Genomic DNA, 20,904 nt, shown 5'->3' with positions numbered 1-20,904 from the left:
ATGAGCAGAAGTCAAACTAATGGTTTATTGCATGTGTTTTTGTATCAAAAGAAACGAGCAACAGCCGTCATACTTTTATAAGGCCACATCTTGCATGACTTTAGTCTGTGACAATGGGTCTACTTTTATGGCAGCATTTTTGAATTTGTTCAACCTGCTGCAAACAATTACTTTAGTACATGGCTTTTGTCCAGCTGGCTTGCTAAAGGCAAATTACTTATCCTCAAAAATCGGAAGGTTGTTTTCAAGAAGTCCCAGTTTATCAGATTGCATAACAATCTTAAAACTATTGACAAACTTTTTGTTTGACTTTACATTTACAACTAGTAGCCTAGCCTCTTTGTAAATATGTTTTCAATCAGACAAAATGACAATTCAGGACCATAGCAGTAGGAGTCTAGGGCTGTAAAGATGTAAAGCCCCCTATCTGTTGTGTATGATATTATGAAAATGTACTTGACTAAGACCAGTTCACTACATATTTTTCTCCTTTACTTGTTTAAGTCAAATGTAAAGCAACAACAAATGTATTGTATGTCACATGTCCAAAGATGATATTAAAGATGAGCCCAGCTAAAAGAAAGAGATCACCAGGCTTCTCTATCCTATATTCAACCTGGTCTCACCAGAATGCGTGACTCCACCACGACTCCTTAACACCGCAGTGCATGGTGGAGTCACGAAGGTTGCCTATATTAGATCCTCTTGTTGCCTCGTGTGACCTGTTGGCCTTTGTCAGTGGTCAGTTAGACCCAAAAACCACATTAAAGCTCACTGCAAGGAACATGGGTGCCTGAACCACTAACTGTATTCTTCTTCTTTTTTTTTTTACAGTGAGAGTTTGTTAACATCGTATTTCATTTCAGATAATGTCTCAAGAATATGCATTCAGCCTCTGACAATGGATCAAAAGCTTCCTCCAGCTGACGGCATGCAATCCCACCCCAATACTGTTGGACAAATCGGCTGTTCCCCGGGGACAAATGCTGCCAATGTGCCAGGATCAATTTCTCTCTGCCTCATTTCAGTCTGTGATAAATAACTGGTTCAACTCGACCTCTGCATTTATGAACCGAACTTCAAGTGCTTTCCTATCAACAGTGATCTGCAGCGCCCTTTTACCACTGATGCTATAGAATGCCACTCCTGGCCCGGTGGACCCTGTTGCAGTGAATTTTGGCCAAGTCTATGGCCCACCTGAAAAGACTACAGTAACAAACTTAGCCATACCCCTAAAAGAACAATGTCCAATGGACTTTGTTAAAGCCAACAAATTATTTAGCTCCTTGAATCAAAAGTGCAAGATTTTTGTGCACAGCATACATGGACCGCAATAAACACAGTACATTTTTGATTGTGTTAAAAGTACTTTTAATTTTCTCTGTTTTGTTGTAACGGATAACTTTCATCTATAGTACATATTGTATTTTTCTGCGGAACATTTTAAGAAATATAAATAAAATGTCACGCAATCAGGAATATTTACCATCTCAACTTAATTTCAAGTGGGGTCTGGGTGCCGTGTTGGCGGGACGTTGCGGGACTCGCTGCTGCGTCCTTTGAGCGGACAGTGTGAGCTGGATTACTGGTGTCTTTTCCTGGTTGCTGCGTGGGGTCTGCGAGACAGCGAGACACCGCGAAACTCACCTGAACTCAGCCTGAGTTTCGCGGTGTCTCGCTGTTGATCAGGCTGAGTTCAGGCTGAGAAATCCGCGGAGCAGCGGCTGAGAAAAGATAAGGCTGAGTGAGTGTGTGTGTGAGGAGCTCCACGGATTGGTCCATTTGGACCTGGGCATGGTTGTCAACATACTCGGGAAGAAAAAAATGGAAAAAGAAAAATCTCCGACGAGGCGTTCTGGGGCAGCATCTAGACAGGTCTTCTCTGTGTTAGAGTTGTACTCGCTACAGGGTGTACTTTGAGGGTTTGTGACTTTGCAGACCGTTTACATGCAGAAAAAGCTACATAACACACAAGGGGACGGGTAATAACCGGAAAAGCATGACATGGGACCTTTAAAGAATAAACAATTAGTATGATCCTGTAAACATACATGTTGCAAAACACTAGATGGAGGTATTAGGCTAAAATATTCCAGAAATAATGTTCTGTATTTAAACAGAACTGCTCAAATATATATCCTGCTTATAGAGCAAAACATAAGCTAGCTGTGAATTCCCTAATCTTCTAAATAAATGTACAAAATATTCATGCGTTTTTTCAACTTTTTTATTTTTTTTCAGACAATTTCAACTCGAGTACCTGAAAGCCATCTGAAACCACTTTGACTTTAAAGCTGGATTAAATGAGCACAAACCAGATCATTAAAAAAAAAAGACTAATTGGTTTGCAAAGTTAGCATCACACTTAAGTTCACAGCTAAATAGTTCATCCATTCAAATAAAATATAGATTTATTTTATATCAAACAATATACAGAAGACCACACCTCATGTTGTAGCAGAACACCCATTTAGGTTAGATAGTCCTAGACTAGTCAGACTAGCAGTAGGCATTAACATTTTAGTCACCCCTAGTTCATAAGAAACATCATTTTAATGAAGGTGGAACAAAAATACATGTTGCTGTATAGACAGCTTCAGTTTTAAATACAGTTAGATGTTTGCAGGCACAGTAAGAGGCAGTGATTACTCATTTTAAACAACACAGTGAAAACACACACTTTCTTGTCCGATACAGTTATATCTGAAGATACATACGGATATTGATTTTCATCCTTCATTCAAATTATATAAATTGCAGTCCCCAAGGGAAAAACTCAAATACACAGATGCTTTACGAAGATTAGGAAATGTTCCAGTGTGTAGTTAACCATTCTATGCTGTTTTAGTATAAAGAGCAGAGTTAAAATGATATCCTTCAAGTGAATTGATAATACCTAAATGTTACAGTGTATCAACATACCATATCACCATGTCTTAATTTTGGTTATATAATCTGCTGGTTCTCTTCATTTAGGTCCATTTACCTTATTTTACATAAAGATTAAAGTGCTTAAGAGAATTAAACTCAAGGATCTGCAAAGAACAGTAGTTATCTTTTAAATATAGAATACGTTTTATAAATAGTGAAAATTAAATATAGATTTATTTGATAAGAATTATACTTTAAGGCATTTCTGAGATAATAAGGCAGAGTAATACCAGCTATTTGCCCGATTTCTCAACTTGCTTCCCATCATTTGGTTTTTCCGGACGCTTGTAGTCTTCCAAAATGGCATGCGCCGTCTGCTTGCCCGTCTTTTTCACTATAGCTTTGATCCCAAGATTGTCAACATTGAAGGCAGTGCGACCAACATTAATGGCAGAATTGACAGCGTTGTCTGTGGCTTCTCCTGCTGCTGCCCCGTACCTTCATCAGAAGTGAGATAGGGTGAGAGGTCACAGCCAGAGGCGAGAAACAGAGGATTTGAGAAGAATTAGTAAGCAGTGGAAGGATTGCAAAGATGCCATGCTGTATGTGATTTGTTATGCGAGCATTACACTCATGCAAGTCCAAAATCTCCCTTTTTTATGTATTCTTCCCACAATATCGATATGTGTTTAAATGAATTAAGAAACCATTACATGATAAAATAGCAAGATGGGAATGTTTGTTTTGGGTGCAGTTAATTAGATACCTTGCAAATTAAGTCTTTCACTTAAAATGAGACATTGTATAGCTAAAACACAACCCTACATTACGGTAAGATGTGAATTTAAGGCAGGACAGAAAAGTTGCAAATTGGGAATTTACCATTAGAAACATATTGAGGAATCAGTGAAAAGCAGCACCATCATGTGAATTGCCACACAGGCAGTGAATTAGAATAGCATCAAGGATTTTATAAAGCTTTGAGCAACAGCCAATTCATTAAAAAAAGTTGTCTTAGTGATTAGTGGTGAAACAAGTTGAATAGCTTCCTATAGTTAGGAAACATGTCACTTATTCTCTTTAGGTGGGTCAAAGATGGTTTTGTAGACCCCTAAATCTGCAAAGTAAATTTAAAAATAAAACAGTGAGTGCACGTTTGGTTTTGCATGTATGATGCAAGAGGTCAATTGCAACAAACACATCAAAAACCGGTTTAGAAAGCAGTGTTGTGCAATTTGTTGGCATTGTTTGATATTAAAGCATGTGACAGTGTTGAGACATTTCATTTCAAATGGAAGGGAAAGCTTACTTGTGTTTCACGGTGGTGACGGTCTCTGATGCTACACTTGTAGTGATGTTTATTGCTGCTACTTCCAAACCAGTCCACATTGTCGCAAACCCTGAGTAAAACCACAGAGCACAATGCATGTTGGGCACATTTTATGACACATCTCTAAAAATGTCCTATTATGGATGTCTCATGTAAATGCACTGTACCTTGCACTCCACTGGCAGCCACCACCATGGCTCCATCTATGTTAGAACGCCCGTCCTTGTCTTTCTTCATCGACTCTGGGATCAGCTTGCCTCCATGTTTTTTCACGTGTGGAGCCAACTCCCGCCCCACACAGCCAGCGACGGTGCACACCCCGTCCACTGCAGCAACAAAGCATTACTCAATGAGATGTCCACAGACGGTCAGTTTAATATGCTGATAGGGTATGACTAGTCACCTAGAAACTGGCTGACTTTGACAGCACCCCCTGTCGCTTGCTTGGCCACATGGAGGCCTTTGGAGACTGTGGGGCTGACGTTGGTGGGTCTGTCCTCCGGGGTGATGTGTTCCCGGAGTTTAGATGCCCCTTTGTGGATGGCATGACCTGTGAACTCAGCTCCTTTCACCAGACCCCAGCTTAGCCAGGACGCACCTGAGAGATCAGGATCACACAGGGCGAGTCAAAGAGTCCTAACTAATAGTGAACAAACAGAAGCATTAAAGGTCTCCTATTATGTTATTTTTAGGCATATATTATGGGTCTAAAATGCATGATCTGTTTGGTATTTTGAGCAAATCACATCATAGACATCCCTCATATCCCTCCATTTCAGGCCTGTTAGAGAACTGCAGGTTTGGGGTCCTTAACTTGAAAAAAATTCTCCGGAGATAAAGCTACATGCTGCCGTGATTAAATGACATATCATGTTCCAAACCACATCAAGGATTATTTCTGAAACAGTATGGAGCACAAATGCTTTTTCTCTTGCGGGTTTACCACAAGGTGAGTACCTTTTATATCCTGCTTTTTTACACATACTCTCTCCAGTACAGGTTAGCTCTGAGTGTTAGCGATGCTTGCTAATGTAAACAAAGACCATATTACGTACAAAACATGTCAGGCATTGTTTCTGATAGCAACGTTTCTGATAGGGCCGTGGGTCCACAGTTCCGATATTATGTCACATCGGACGCAAATCTGGATCAGCTCTCTTGTACCCCCGTTTTTAGAGATTTTGGTACGGATGAAAAGAGAGAGGGTTTTGTTTTCTGACACTTTGCGAGTTCCCTGACACACCGGGGACACGTATTTATGTATAGAAGACATCAAAAAGTGCATTTTGCATGAAAGGTCCCCTTTAAGATTTTGCAAAGGTGAAGACGCAGTTCGACCTCACCTGTCAGGATCCCGCTTGCCACCTTTTCACTCCACTCAGGCAGGGCCTTCTCCTCGTCGTTCTCATCCTCCTCTGTGACCCCTGTTGCAGTCTCCTGAGGCGTAGCGATGGACACCTTCTGACTGAGATTAATGGTCTCTGCAGCTTCTTTTGGAGCCTGTTCATATAGGCACATTGGTTAGCTACTGCAAGGTGAAGACAAGACTATATGGGCTGAAATGAAGACCTAAATGCCACTTAAAAGTGCTACTTTGTGCAAGCTGTACACATTTTCGTCCAGAAGCTTGTCTCCAAGTTACCCCAAATTAACACAATAGCTCCTCTTATTAGTATGTGCTTCTCGTTACAATGTGGCTTTTGTTTGCCACAGAGAAAAAAATCCTTTTAAAAGGTCTCTATTCAGTCAGGAAACAGTCTCCCTTTGTGCTCAAATTTAAGAAATTCTACTTGACCTAAAAACTGAAAACAACACAAAAGTGCCTACTCTCGGCCGACAGGGAATCAGGTCCATCAGAAAAGATGACTAGCCTGATTGCATACAACAGAAATGACCTTGTTTGGCATCGATCTGAGCCAGCGTCTCTACCTCCATCATGGCTGAACTGGCACTTGTCTTTCAGCTGAAACTCTGAAGCTGTTCCAACTGCTGCTGATAAGAGCATTATAATTGATTAATTCTCCTCACCTGCCTTTCTCAAATCTCTGCAATGCTGAGGCAGGGCTAACTTGGAGATGTGTGCCAGCTCAGAAGTAAGCAGGAGCAAGAGTTTCATGCGAGGCAAAAAACAATGAAGCCTCAAAGCATGATGTAAGCAATGCATTAACTTCAATGTTTTTCATGGAAGGGAACGATTAAATATCTGCAGTATTTGCAGAATGTGTCAGTGACGGCAGGAGGAGAGTGAAGGCTATTAAGTGACAGGCTAACTTGCTTCATTATGGCACACTATATATCATCCAGGACTTACAACTGCACTTCAATGCAGAGTTTATAAGCAAAAAGTGTCTGTATGTGTAAGGACAAATCTATGACCCACATACTGTAGACCCTTATGTATGGTAAACACTCATTTGTAAGGTCAACATTTACATTTGCAGCTCAGGCATTCTGGTACTTACTTGGTAATGTTATTATTAAACAATATGACTGATATGTGAGATTGCAGCTTTCAAAGAATAGGAAGATACACCCACTGTCACATGCCTGTAACTACCAATAGTGGTTGAGCACTCGAACTTGAGGCTAATTTTCCTAAAATAGCTCTCTGTACCCCTCACTGGCACAAGAGGATTTGCCAAATGGATTTGTGTAATTCTGTGGGGACTTGAAATACTTATGTGCACATATTTTAATGTGTTAACAGTACAAACTAATTTTAGAGGATCATTTTCTAGCATTTGGTCAGCATGAAAAAACATGGCAACTGGTGCCCTGTTATGTTATATATTCAGATGTATTGGCCGCATTTGTTCCCCAAAGAATATCAAATGTGTGTGCTGTTGCAAAACTGACTGCAGAGTCACACTGACCTGTACCCTGAGATCTGTCATCTGGGACAGCAGGTCCTGGAACAGCTCTCTGTGAGCAGCAGACAGCTCAGCGGACAGCACCACCCCGACATAATAACCTGGAGCCGGCGCCATCATGTCCGGAAACATAAACACACCAGTGTTACACAGCAACACGGGGGAGTCCACGGCCATGAGAGGATACAGCCAGTCGCACACCTGCCAGGAAGCGAATCAAAAGGTACAAGGATATAAATGGGTGATTTGAGGATAAATAACTACATGTAATGAAGTCAAGTAGATGTGAATCAGACCAACACTTCAATTTATTTTTGAGACACATGCCCCAATATATATTAAAAAAACTAAGATAATTGAATTTACATTCAAGACAAATGTAATAGAGGGATAAACCTTTGCAAAAATATCCTGCTTATGAGGACATATTATTCTCATTTCAGGTTTATATTTGTATTTTGTGCCTTTACTGTGACATGTTTACATGCTTTAATGTTCAAAAAGTGCATTATTTTCCTCATACTGCCTGTGCTGCAGGACCTCGAGAGCCCAGACTGCTCTGATTGGTTGGCCGGCTCTGTTGTGATTAATCAACCGCCTACAGTTATCACATCCCCTAGCAAATCATATACAATGTGTTGGAGTGGTAGCCAATAGAAGAGCGATTGATACATAGCAATGTAACTAAGTATCAAGGTTTTTTGAAGACCTTTTAAATGCACACAATCACATATAATACCCTCAGGAAAGGGAAGTACCCAAAAATCATAATACGGCCTGTTTAAGTATAGGTTTGCAAAACCTTGAAAATGACATGCCTCACATGCCTAATGTTGATCCTAAATAGTGCAAAACAGTGAACAGTAGGAGAGGAGACACCAGAGGACACACTCTCCCTCTGCATGTCTAATAGGATTATAGGGCATAACAGTGTAAGCAGGGTTTAGTTGATTTACTTGCACTGATGTCACTGAGGGAAATACCAACCGGGAAATTCCCCAATGAAGAGCCAAATTTCAGTCTCATGATCCACTACTAGTGTATTGGTGGTTTTAAACAGCAGGGTAAACGTTGACAATCAAATGTAAAGAAATCACACAAATTTGCTCAAGACCGGATAAGGTGGATGAAGTACTGTAAAAGCATTATTATTGACTTTTAACCCAAGCTGATACGTTTGCATGGCCTCACATACTTTCTTATCTTATATTTTGCTTATGAGCTCCTGATTAACAAACCAAAATGGTGTTTGTCTGTAGACAGGAAACTAGTGATGTGTCGGTCGCGAACGAGCCGGCTCAAAGATGATCTCCGCGCTACGGGTGCTCAGTGAATGCATGCAGTGACATGTAATATCCAAGGATTAGAGACTGTTGGATGCTGCTGTTTTGAGCATTGCAATATATTTATTTTCATTATGTTATTTATTTAAGATTATTTTTAGGCACAGCAAAGATTTGTTGTCAGTCTATATAGGTGTTGCTATCTGCTTCTTTTTTTTTTTTTGCGTGGTTCTACAATCAGAGAGTTACAAGGGTCTGTAAATGCAATGAAAACAATTGGCCACAGCAAATCATTTATATTAAAAATGTAATTTTTACTTTTGAATACTTCAGTACAAAGGATGTATTGAATAATTTAAGTGATATATTGATACACATATAAATCATTAGTCAAAACAGGGCTACATTTGATTGAATTATAAAAGGTATCTTTCGCAGATAAACCTATTAGCCCCACCCCCTTATAAAAAAATGGCTCTTTTGAACGGCTCTCGCAAAGGAACGGAGCCATAAGATCCGGCTCCCTTCAAAGAGCCATAATTCCCATCACTACTGGGAACAACATAGCATAGCATAGCATAGCATAGCATAGCATAGCATAGCATAGCATAGCATAGCATAGCATAGCTCATTGTTTTGACACAAACAGTACATGATACATTTCTTAAATGTAAGATGTATTATAGTGCTGCTGTTTTTGATAACATCAGACTGTAATGTATAACTATTTTCTGGTATCAATGCATTTCAGGAACCATGCTTTAAAAAAAATAAATATCTGCTTCGGTGGCAATTGTGTGGGATTCCCTGAGCTGTGCATAAGGTGTAGTATGGACTATTACATAAGGTACGTTTTATTTATTTTTTACTTTTAGCCAAATATATAATCATTTATATATTTTTTAATGAAATAGTCACAAGATCATCAAAGTTGTTTTGATGTGGAGGTTATTGTGGCCAAGTCTATACATGATGGGTTTTTTTTTTTATGTGGAGGAAGTTGATTTCCAGTAGGTCATGAGTGAAGTACCAATTGTGATCCTGATGCAAGATTTCCCAGGAGCATGAAACTGTATCCATAAACCAATTGAGCTTAGGGCACCAAGTAAACAACAATCACATGATAAAGTCGATCGTAGTAGGTTAGGGATCATTAACCAGTCTCCTCCTGCTGATGACTCGCAGTCAGAGAGAGCTTGATGAGCAGAGCAAACGTTTTATCAAATCAGGTTAAAGGTCACGAGACAGACTGGTGACATGGCAGTGATGACGTTTCAATCCTGCTTATTGCATTAGATGGTCATGAGGGCTGGCTTATCAAGTTATTTCAGGCTAAGTAACAACATTTGTTTTAGTGTGAGTGTGTTTATGGGGGGTGAACTGATTTTATCTTACCTGCAGAAAAGCTGGTGGGCGGTTGGGCATTCTGTCGGATTGGTCACCGGTAAACTTCACCAGCCGCAGGTAGCCCGGGTAAGAGGGAGCGCTCACCTCACCTTCAGGCGTGACAAAGAATATCTGTACACCATGAGGGATGTACATCAGCTCCTCTCCCTCTTCACCCATACTTTGGGGAGATGGTGTTGAGTTAGACGTACGACTGTAGAACTCTTCCCCAACCAAAGACAACTCCCCCTCATCTGTGCCGTATGAGACAGACAGGTGGCCTTTAGCCGCCTCAGGAGAGTAAGCTGGAGGCTTCTCCACTGGACCCACAGGCTGTCTGGTGGGTGAGAGGGGGAGACCCTTACTGCTGCAGGCAGACACGCCTCCTACAGCCCCTGCTGCCTGGCTGCTAGCAGAAAGTTGGTTTGGTGGATCTGGTTTGTTTTTGGAAGAAAGTTTTGGATAGAGACCTTCTTTAGACGTGTCTGCAACATCAGGGTCAGATCCACTGCTCGTGTTCAGTGTAGGTGCAGATCCAAGGTCAGAGCTGGTCTCCAGAATGGCCAGTCGAGTGGTGATGTTGTCCAGCGTCTCCTGCATCTTCTGCTGCATCTGCCTGGCTGATTCCCAGGAGCTGCCGTAACACTCGTCTCCCTGGGATGGCACACTGATGGCCCTGAGGAGGTGCTTCCTCCCCTGCTTGTAGAGCTCCAGGGCATGTGACTTGTCCCCGGATTCATCTACAGACAGTCCTTTATTTATGCACTCAAAGGCCCTCTCATAGCCATCTTTGATCACTTGGAGTCTGGCACTGTCAAATGCAACTTGTTTAGCTTTCTCCATTCCCTCTGAAAACAAGTAGCCTACAATTAGCTGGATGTATAACTTGCTGCATCCATCCAAACATGGGCTGACAGAACTCACGTAAAAACATGTACAGCATAAGAGCAGATGTTTACCATAGCATTACATTACATTACATGTCATTTGTTAGACGCTTTTATCCAAAGCGACTTACATACTTAATAGCCTACCTATAATTCAAAATATGTGCTTATACTTAAGGGTATTTCCATTCAAATGACTGCTTATCTTTGACCACAGAGCTAAGAGCAGCCAATTGACAACCAGACGTCATTTTATAATTTGAAACATGTAATGAATACTCATTATAATCAACGTTACCTGATCCCCTTAGATGCGTCATCTGTTGTAAAAGAGGTCTCTAAAGTAAGGCTAAGTTGCCGACACACAAACAACAGCTGACGCCATAATATGATTGTAACAAGAGAAACATAAATAAATAACTGTGATGTCCGATAAAATAACTCGTTAAGTTATTGTTAGTACAAGCTCATTCATGGGCTAACGGTGTCCATAGTCAACTTACCCCGGTAAGTGAACAACTCAGAAGAACAGCTTGATTAGCTTGTAGCTAACGTTACGTAGTTGTCAAAAATGATCCCTCTTGCCACCGAATAACGTTGACTTCTGCCTCTGTCTTAACGTAATGTGTTGGACGTGACGACGGACCTTTTCAAGTCCACTTAATGTAGAGAAGGGATGTTTCACAGACTTCTCTCTATACTGTTGAAAAAGCCAAAGTATCGTGACAGGATGTATCGCTTTGCTTCAACACGAAAACATCACATGGAACATGATGTGCCTCAAAACGTGTCTGTACTTTTAGTTTTATTGTGAAAGTATTCACCGGAAGTTATATATTATTATCATGGTGGCATCGACGTTGTTTTGACTAAACACGCGTTCATTTAAAGGGCCCATGTCATGGCCATTTCTACTGATCATAATTCCATTGTTGAGGTATACTAAAATAGATTTATATTGTGCAATTTTCCAAAATCACATTGGTTTCTCATACAGCATCGTATAGTATTCACTCTCTGTCCTAAACGGCTTGTTGGAGCTCCTGGACACGTCACTGTACCCAGGAAGAAAAAGAGAAAACTCCAACGAAGCGTTCTGGGGCAGCATAGACAGGTCTTTTCTGTGTTACGGGCCGTCTCCACAGCAGCGTTAAAAAATCTTGAAACGCTTCTGCCCATTCACTTTGAATGGGGTGACGTCACTTTCCCTCACTTTTCGCCGAAATGCATTGTGGGCAGGCGAGCGGAGATTCTCAGGATTTTCAAGATTCAAAGTTGAACAATGTTCAACTTTTGAAGCTGAGGTGGAAGCGGCAGCCAATCAAATCCTGTGTACGCAAATCTGGCAGTTCAAGCTCTAGCCAATCAAACGGCGTGTATGCTGGGAGAGACATACCGCAGGTCATTTCCTCATATTCCAAAAAATGGAGGAGAAATTAGCGGTAGCGAATCAATCACCCGGTGCTTTATGACCAGACCTACCGGGATATAAACCGGAGGAGCCAGGCATGGAGGGAGGTGGCAGAGACAGTGGTATGTTTTCGCCTGTTTTGGGGAGTTTATATCCAGTTTACTTCGGGCTTTTTGGCTTCGTATGTCGCGGGCGGGAGATTCATGTGATTGGTTGATCGCAAAAAAATCCCCAAGCCTCAGATACGCCCACCTCCAAGATTTTTTTAACGCTGCTGTGGAGACGGTCCGTTAGAGTTTTACTCGCTACAGGGTGTACTTTGAAGGTTTGTGACTTTGCAGACCGTTTAACATGCATACAAACTTTCATAGGGGACGGGTAACCGGACAAGCATGACCTTTAATACATTCATGAAACACACTAGTCGACCATGTCAACTCAGAATCAAAGAGTTGTATTGCCAACAGTGAAAAACTGCAGTAATTATCAAATCAACGTCAACGCAGGACTGTTAGTATTGATAACACTTGCTTATACTTACCTAAGTGTTGCAGTTCCTCAGTATGGCCACTGGAGGGCAGTAAACACTCACAATTTTAAATACTCCCGTCTGTGAGTGTTTACTGCCATCTACAGGCCACACTGAAGAACTGCTTCTACTTTAATAAACTGTAAATAAACATCAATGCTTTCAAAATAACAGTACAAAATGGAAGCATTTAGAAACGACATCCAGACATATCAATTTGTATATTTAACACAAACTATTTACAGCAGATGCATGTAAAAAAAAAACAGTACAGGAACTCTTGAAGTGCACCAGTGTTTGCTAACGTAAAACTAATATGACAAAACACTACATTTCGGTGAAATTTAAAATAAAGTCACCAAACTGAAGTGATCAGGAATGAATTGTTCCTGAATGAGCTTTCCCCCTTTTCTGGTCATTTAAAGCTATAAACATGACCAGTGCATCTCCTGTTGCAGTGCACGTATAATGAAACCTGCTCTTACCTGTATTATGTACAGTTAAACAATTCTGAATACAAAAACAAAACAAAACATTTAACAAAACAGAAATGTATATGAATATACCATATAAATGTAATGTATATGATATGCTTTGCGGCATACTTTGTGTTACTTCGAGGTATTTTCTGGTACACTTTTCTATCGTTGTCTGTCCCGAACTTTGAGTATTAAACTCAATTTGTTATTAACTTATAAAACAGAATATATATCCAAAAATATTGAACCTTTAATAATTCAAAAATTATTATCATTGGATGAACAACTGTTTATTTATAACTTATTAACAACTATATAATCACTTGATTGTTCACTTTTTTCACATATTGGGAATTGAGAAACTCAGGTTCCCATTATTAATGACTAAATACAATTTCTAACTGTGAACATATTAATTATTAAAAAGTGAAAGACACGTGAGCATATTGAAGCAATATAAAAATTCCTAAAACCCTTTTCAGAAAGTAACTGGTAAGAAAAGAGGTCTGCTGGCAAACTAAAAAACAGAAAATCTCTGGATCACACCTGCTGTAGAAGGAATCTTTCTCACGATCATGGATCAGGTCCTGGTAGATGTGGAAGCAGGAGCGGACAGGCCATTGGGAATACCGGGAGTTTTCCCGGTGGGCCGGTACCGAAGTGGGCCGGTCGGACAATTCAACCTCATATGATGTTCACTTACATATATATAACTGTTTATTGAACTACTTCGATAGGCTTTATAAGATTAATTTAGATAGCGCTAACAAATATCTCATACTTCTATACATCAGCCGTATTAACACTACCTTGCGTTCAAAGGCGAATGAGGAAGAGGAGCTCCTTCTGGTCGATGAAGTTTAGCATCACAGTCAGTCAGGTTTCAGTTGATGTGTGTTTGCACATATGTAGGCTACATACCTGAGAGAAGAAGAAGATGAAAACAATGAAGCAGCAGAAACATGTTTTATTCAGTCTAGTCATGTTATTATTACACTGTTATGTTTCTGCATGTAAACTGAAGCATGATATTTACATGTGTGTCTTTGATCCTTGCCTTACACTGAGGTCTCCACGTGGCAACAGGATATAGGTTTACTGACAGAGGCTGAGGCTTGAGAACCTGTGAGGAGTTGAAGAAAAAGCTAAATAATTTTTTTGGATGAATGAAAACCTAAGAGATGGATTTCTAAGTGATTTGGAAAATGTGTTTAATATCTATGTGTTGCCCCAACTCCATGGTAGATGCGCTGGAACTCTTCTACTGAGCGGTTGTGTATGTTGACAGGTGCGTCATGGAGCAGTGGAGGTCTGGGGGCCATAGCAACAGGTGGCAGGTTAGCATGTTTGGAAGGAGTGGCCCTGGAGGTTTGCTTCCTTTTCTTGGGAAGGTCTGCAGCAACAGAAGGGCGCCGGTGCTTTTGGGTTAAAGTTGGCACCTGGAGATTGACAGCAACACACAAGAGAGAGTCAGGATCCAGTAAAGATCTCACTGAACAACATACTTTTATACTCTCAAAAGAGGAACATATACATCAGATACTCTGCAGAGGATTGCTTGGTCAAAATAAAAGGATCTTGCGGATTACATTCTGTACAATTTAATGAATGTGTCACCTGGTCTTCCCTGCAGCCTGGATACCGTCTGCAGCCTGCAGGCCTCCTGGCTCCCTCTGCCTGGCGTAAGGAGACTCTCCTTCCTGTCTGGAGGACGGGAACATCACATTGCAACAACACACACTCATGTTAGGATTTACTAGTACATTAAAACAGGATAGACCTTTTACATTGCAGACTTTTTGGTTTGTCATAGTAGTAAAAATGTGCTGGACCTTTACCTGGTAGCCTTATGTTAACAATATTAATGTATGAAATGTAAGCACAATATTGAAAGACTAAAAGTACAAAAACCTCTTCCAGTTAAGCCCTGAGCCTGTTTTTCAGGTTTCAGGCTCGAAAATGACATGCCCAGAACAAATGACTATAACTTCACTTCTAAAAGGGTTAAATTAATAATCATTTTTCTCAAAGCAAGGTTACATCTGTGAGTTGGATGTAGAAGTGTCAGAATCAATATCTTTCTGTGTCAGAGTAAATTCAGATGGAACATTGTAAAAAAAGGTAAATTCTTACCTCCGCCTAAAAAAAACCCATTACTTATAGTGAAAACGGGGGGTTACGTATTGTAACCCTAGTTATATAAACACAGACGGAGCCCTCTACTGGACTCTATGGGTACTACTCTCTATCATGCTGTGCGTGCTTTCACCTACTGAATTTACGTAAACGTAGCCGGCCAATCGGGGCGAGCCTACCTGAATGCGCGCGCAGGCCCACAGTATATAAGGCGGCTACACCCGCCGCCCCACTATCCTATACACTCTTCAGCGAGCGGACTAGGAAAGACAGGGCCTCCAGGTAGAGGGCTCCGCCTGTGTTTATATAACTAGGGTTACAATACGTAACCCCCCGTTATATCTCACACAGGCTCCGCCCTCTACTGGACTCTATGGGTACAGTGGGCGGAGCCCCGATGTATAAACGCCCTGTCGTCCAACAACATCGACCCACCACACCGTCCCTGACCGGCTTTTGGCTAACATCCACTGCATCCCCACTTCCTCCCATCCGGTTGTAACCGTGGAGAAGTCGGGGCCGCAACTTGGATAAGGCACACTCACACACGCTTACCTCGTGTAGAGTGTGCATGGAAAAAACTGTGCGGAGACTCCGTCTGGAGCCTACCGCGCACCATGTTCCCCAGGTCCCTCAGGAGCACGGGAAAACATAAGTGCACCACATCCCCCACACTCACACACGCTCCGTGTAGAGTGGGCATGGACAATAGTGAGGAAGGCTCTCCCCGCCTGCCCATAGGCAGGCGGGGAGAGCCCTCCAGCCCTGTATGGGGCTGATTGCGCACTATGTCTCCCGAGTCCCTCAGGAGCATGGGAAAAACACAAGTGCTTTATGTCCAGGGGGGGGGGTCAGATACCTGCTGACCCACAGCCACCCCCCTCTCACCAGTCATGCGTTGCCTCGGCCAGCACCGACGACGAGAAGGAGCCAGACATGTCCAGGAGATAACATTTTATGAAGGGGCCTGGCGTAGACCAAGACGCCGCCGTGCATATATCTTCTACACTCACGCCGCTGAATAAGGCTGTTGACACAGCTACAGCCCGTGTAGAATGTGCACGGACCCCAGTGGGGAGGACTCTCCCCGCCCGTCCATAGGCATGTGTAATGCACCTGCATAGCCATCCTGTTAGGCGCTTCTTTGAGAGGGCTTTTCCAGCCACACCATCCCCAAAGCACACAAACAGTTGTTCAGTGCGCCTAATGGCAGCCGTGCGCTCTACATAGCATGCTAGCGCACGCACTGGGCAGAGGAGGTGCAATTTAGCCTCCCTGGCCCCAATATGGGGTGGAAGATTAAAGCCACCTAACTGAATAGCCCTTGATCTGAATGAACTTCTGATACTCTTAGGAGTAAAGGAGGGGTTCGGCCTGAGTGTCACCCCGCTACGGTCACCCCGGATCAAAAGACAACTTGGGTGTACCGACAGAGCGGTCAGCTCGGACACTCTTTTAGCCGAAGTCAAGGCAAGTAGCAAAGCTGTCTTCCATGACAGTGCTTTCAGGGAGGAGAGCTCCAGAGGCTCAAATGGTTCTGTGACCAGAGCCTCGAGCACCAACGGCAGGTCCCACTGCGGGGCGGAGGCGTGCACTACTGGGCGCTGCCTCCTGACCCCCTGCAAAAACCGCGCCATAAGCGGCTGACTGAAGGCTGACCTGCCTCCAAATCCCTCATGGCAGGACGAAATGGCTGCTGCATACACCTTAATTGTGGAATGAGCCAGCCCCCTGTCCACCAGTATCTGTAAGTAGGTAAGAATAGAGCCCAGCGTGCACGACAGAGGCTCTAGACTCCTTCCTTCACACCATCGCCGGAATCCCGCCCACTTTGGCCTGTAACAAGCTGTGGTGGATTCTGCTCTTGCTGCTTGGATAGTCTGAATAACGTTATCAGACAGCCCCACCTGTCTCAGCCTGTCTGTCTCAGGAGCCAAGCCTGGAGAGGTTGGCCCAGAGTGGGTAACGCCCCTATTGCACCTGCTTCCTGAGACAGCGCTCCCCAGACCTGAGGAATCGCCCAGGGCTGGCCCACTATCATCTGTGTTACCCCCGCGTTACCACGGCGCCAGGCGGCGATCTGGGGCCACCAGGATGATTGACAGCTGTTCCCGCCTCACCCTCTCCAGGAGGGGGGGATAAGGTACAGCGGTGGAAAGGCGTAAAGCAGCTTTCTTGGCCATGGCTCGTGTGCAAATGTGTCGACCCCCAAGGGCGGGTTGTCCCACAGAGCCAGGGAGAACCACAGGGCACCGTGGCTGTTGCGCCGATTGGCGAACAGGTCCACCTCTGCTCTACCGAACTGAGTCCAGACCTGCTTCACCACCTCCGGGTGAAGCCTCCACTCGTCTGGCAGGGGTCCGCCTCTTGACATGAGGTCGGCCCCCCTGTTCTCCCGCCCTTAGAGGGCCCTTAGAGACAACACAATCTGTGAAACCCACAGCCACAGGTTCTCTGCTGCGGTCAACCAGGCTATTGAGCGGACTCCGCCCTGCCTGTTGATGTACGCCACTGTGGTGCGGTTGTCGCTCCTTACTAGCACATGTTTGCCCTGTATTAAGGGTTTGCAGTGCTGTAGGTCCAACATCACTGCTTGCAGCTCCAGGAGGTTGCTGTGCCGCCAGAGGCCAGCAACCACCCACAGCCCTCTCTAGACACGTCCCCCCCCATCCTGTCACTTTCTTTTTCTTTGAAGCGTCTGTGAAGACTGTGATATAGGAGGTTACCTGCCCCAGTGGAGCTCCCCTCCGCAGATTCTCTGGGGACCCCCAGAATCGGAGGTTGCTCTACTGAGGGGGGGGGATGGCCACCAGACGTCGTTTGTGTCTTAAGATCTAAACGAAGGCCGGTAAACCACCTCTGCATGCGACGTGCATGCAGCAGTCCGAGTGGCACTACGGAGTGAGCAGCCGTCATGAGACCCAAAGTCTGCATGATGATCAAAGCTGTCACCGTCACCCCCTGACGCAGCCTGCAGACTGCCCGCAGCAGGGATGCCTGTCTGCTTTCTGTCAGGGTGACACGTAGTCTGCCTGCATCGAGCATCACCCCCAGATATTCTACCTGCTGGTGAGGTATGGGGGAGCTCTTCTTCCAATTGACCGCAACTTCTTTTTCAACCCAACTTGGTTAGGTGTAGGATCAATTGGGCTGTGTGCAGTATTGCCCATTCCCTGGACCGGGCCATAACTATGAGGTCGTCCCTCATGCCATGGTCCCGCAGCGGTTGCAGCGTCGTGGCTGAACGTGCGTGGGGATAGGGAGTAGCCGAACGGCAGTCTGTTGTACTCGTAGGCTACCCCCTGGAAGGCAAAACGCAAATACTTTCTGTGCTCTTGGAGCAATTTCGCCATGAAAGTAAACGTTCTTCAGGTCGATAGTTGTGAACCAATCGCCTGGCTGCACCAGTCTCAGTAACTGTTTCATAGTTAACATATGGAACTTCTTGCATGCAATGTGCTGGTTCAGGCATTGAAGATCCAGAATGGGTCTGAATTCTCCTGTCTTCTTGGGAACCAGGAAGTACAGGGAATAGTGCCCCTTCTCTCTGACTTGACAGTGCACATGCTGAGAGGAAAACTCCTCCTGGGATGACAGATGTGCCTCTCTCCTGCCTCTGAACGGAGGAGGGATGCTGCAAAACTGGAGTGAATAACCCAGTCTCAGTGTCCTGTCCATCCGCTCTGTTAATACACCACTGATTTTCCATTCCCCATAACATTGTGTTAGGCGATGTGCAATCAGCTGCGGAGCCGCAGCTATGAAGCTGTGGTACTCTCTGGTGGCCCACTCCGCCGTCAAACCCTCCATAAAAGGAAGTTTGACCCATGGGGGGCTGACACAGAAAGGGCCGTTTTTCTATAATGTAGTTTCCACTCAGAGAAAAAAACGGCCGATTTTTAACTGAGGTCCCTGAACGCGCCACGGCATGCTCCCGTGAGAGCGCGCGCTCCACCATAATGCTGTTTTCTCTTAGAGGGAAATAAGCATTTAATCGGAGCTTCTTCTGTCCATGAACGCACCGCGGCCCGCTCTCGGGGGGGGCGCGCGTCGTCATAATGCCGTCTCTTTGAAACGGACATTATGGGGAAATGTGGAAATGTGGAATGTGGAGAGAGATGACTCTTACTCTGGGATAAATGCAATCGTTTTTACTGAATGCATTTTACACACACATATCACTCTAGAACTAGAGTTACACTACGTAACGCACTGTTCTTCTGCGGAGGTCCCTGAACGCACCGCGGCCACTCTCACAGGGGCCGCGCCTCATAATGGGTGTCCAATTAACATCGTATGAAAACGGCCTTGCCGATCTCAACGAGACATTATGGGAAAAATGTGGAATTGTGGAGAGATATGACTCTTACTCTGGGATAAAGGCAATCGTTTTTACTAAATGCATTTTTCACACACACATCACTCTAGAACTAGGGTTACTATATACGTAACCCACCGTTCTTGCAACAGGGCCTCTTTTCGACTTTGGAGCCACAGCTAAGAAGCTGTAGTATTCTCTGGTGGCCTACTCCGCTGCCAAACCTTCCATAAAAGGGAGTTTTGGCATGGGGGCTGACACAGAAAAAGGGCCGATTTTCTACCGAGGTTCTTGAACGCACCGCGGCAGCTCCCGTGGGGCCGCGGCTCTGTCAAATGCCATCTCTTTGAAACGGACATTTATGGTGAAAAGTGGAAATGTGGAGAGAGATGACTCTTACTCTGGGATAAATGCAATCGTTTTCACTGAATGCATTTCTCACACACACATCACTCTCTTGAACCCGCACAGTGCTTTGACAGCACTACGGTTTATTTCACTCACGTGCACGCGCCCACCTGCTGGCTCCTATACTGGAGTTTACAGAGGGGGCGGGGAGTGTGGGACAGTGTTCTTTCCTCTGGGGAGGAGCAAGAAGCAGCCTACTCCTCACCCACGTGACCAAGGAGATCGATCCAAAGAGCCCTTCCGTAAACACGGGGGCTCCCAGGAGATCAACACGGTCCTTTTTGAAAAGTGCCATGCGGCGTGATCCCTCACCGGGATACCACACGGCAGACAACGGCGGCGGCCACGATCAAGCTACAAATAATCGCTCTGATCTGGCGAGGTGGGGGCATCTCCAGCAATGAGCGAGATGCCCAACACACCCGTGTTTATCTGCAGTCGCCCTGTCACGCGGTAGCGTGGCAGAGCTCTTTTCAGCTCCCTGCCCAGCCTGCTGCCCGCTGGGAGCAGCTGCGCTCCGCCGCCATGGTCATCACCTAGAGCGGTGGACCTCCATGGACCGAACCCGGAAGTGCCCGACAACGGCAAACGGAGCCATCCGCCCCGCTGGAATGGCGAACGTGAATGGCACCGCCTCGGCCATATCCTGGTCCCCCAAACACTCTAACAGAGGTGGTGGAGATCGGTGCCCGCGATCAAACCAAGGCAAGTGGGGCATGGCCGAGATTCCAGTAATGGTGAGTCCATTTTTCGTTTCTTCTAATCTTCTAATCTTCGTACGTTTAACTCTTCGGTTGTCAGCTCGCCTGAAGAGAAAAAGGATAGTGGGGCGGCGGGTGTAGCCACCTTATATACTGTGGGCCTGCGCGCGCATTCAGGTAGGCTCGCCCCGATTGGCCGGCTATGTTTACGTAAATTCAGTAGGTGAAAGCACGCACAGCATGATAGAGAGTAGTACCCACAGAGTCCAGTAGAGGGCGGAGCCTGTGTGAGATA

At 44.4% G+C, this 20,904-nt stretch overlaps 1 protein-coding gene across 2 annotated transcripts; it reads right to left on the bottom strand.

Annotated features, from left to right (window-relative positions):
• Positions 1-2,209: 2,209 nt before the first annotated feature.
• Positions 2,210-11,405, bottom strand: spartb (spartin b). 2 transcript variants are annotated; one of them, XM_034113198.1, is made up of 8 exons: positions 11,131-11,405; positions 9,750-10,588; positions 7,075-7,272; positions 5,545-5,701; positions 4,605-4,799; positions 4,369-4,527; positions 4,181-4,271; positions 2,210-3,988 (listed from the first exon to the last, which is right to left on the bottom strand). In XM_034113198.1, the coding sequence occupies exons 2-8, from the start codon at positions 10,581-10,583 to the stop codon at positions 3,961-3,963; spliced, it is 1,662 nt and encodes a 553-aa protein (XP_033969089.1). In that variant the 5' UTR covers positions 10,584-10,588; positions 11,131-11,405; the 3' UTR covers positions 2,210-3,960. The 2 variants fall into 2 exon arrangements, with proteins under 2 accessions (XP_033969089.1, XP_033969088.1); XM_034113197.1 differs by having other exon boundaries at positions 2,210-3,369.
• Positions 11,406-20,904: the final 9,499 nt, after the last annotated feature.

The sequence above is a fragment of the Trematomus bernacchii genome, unplaced genomic scaffold, assembly GCF_902827165.1.
Source record: "Trematomus bernacchii unplaced genomic scaffold, fTreBer1.1, whole genome shotgun sequence".
Lineage (NCBI taxonomy): Eukaryota > Metazoa > Chordata > Actinopteri > Perciformes > Nototheniidae > Trematomus > Trematomus bernacchii.
This window is presented reverse-complemented; position numbering and strand designations above follow the sequence as displayed.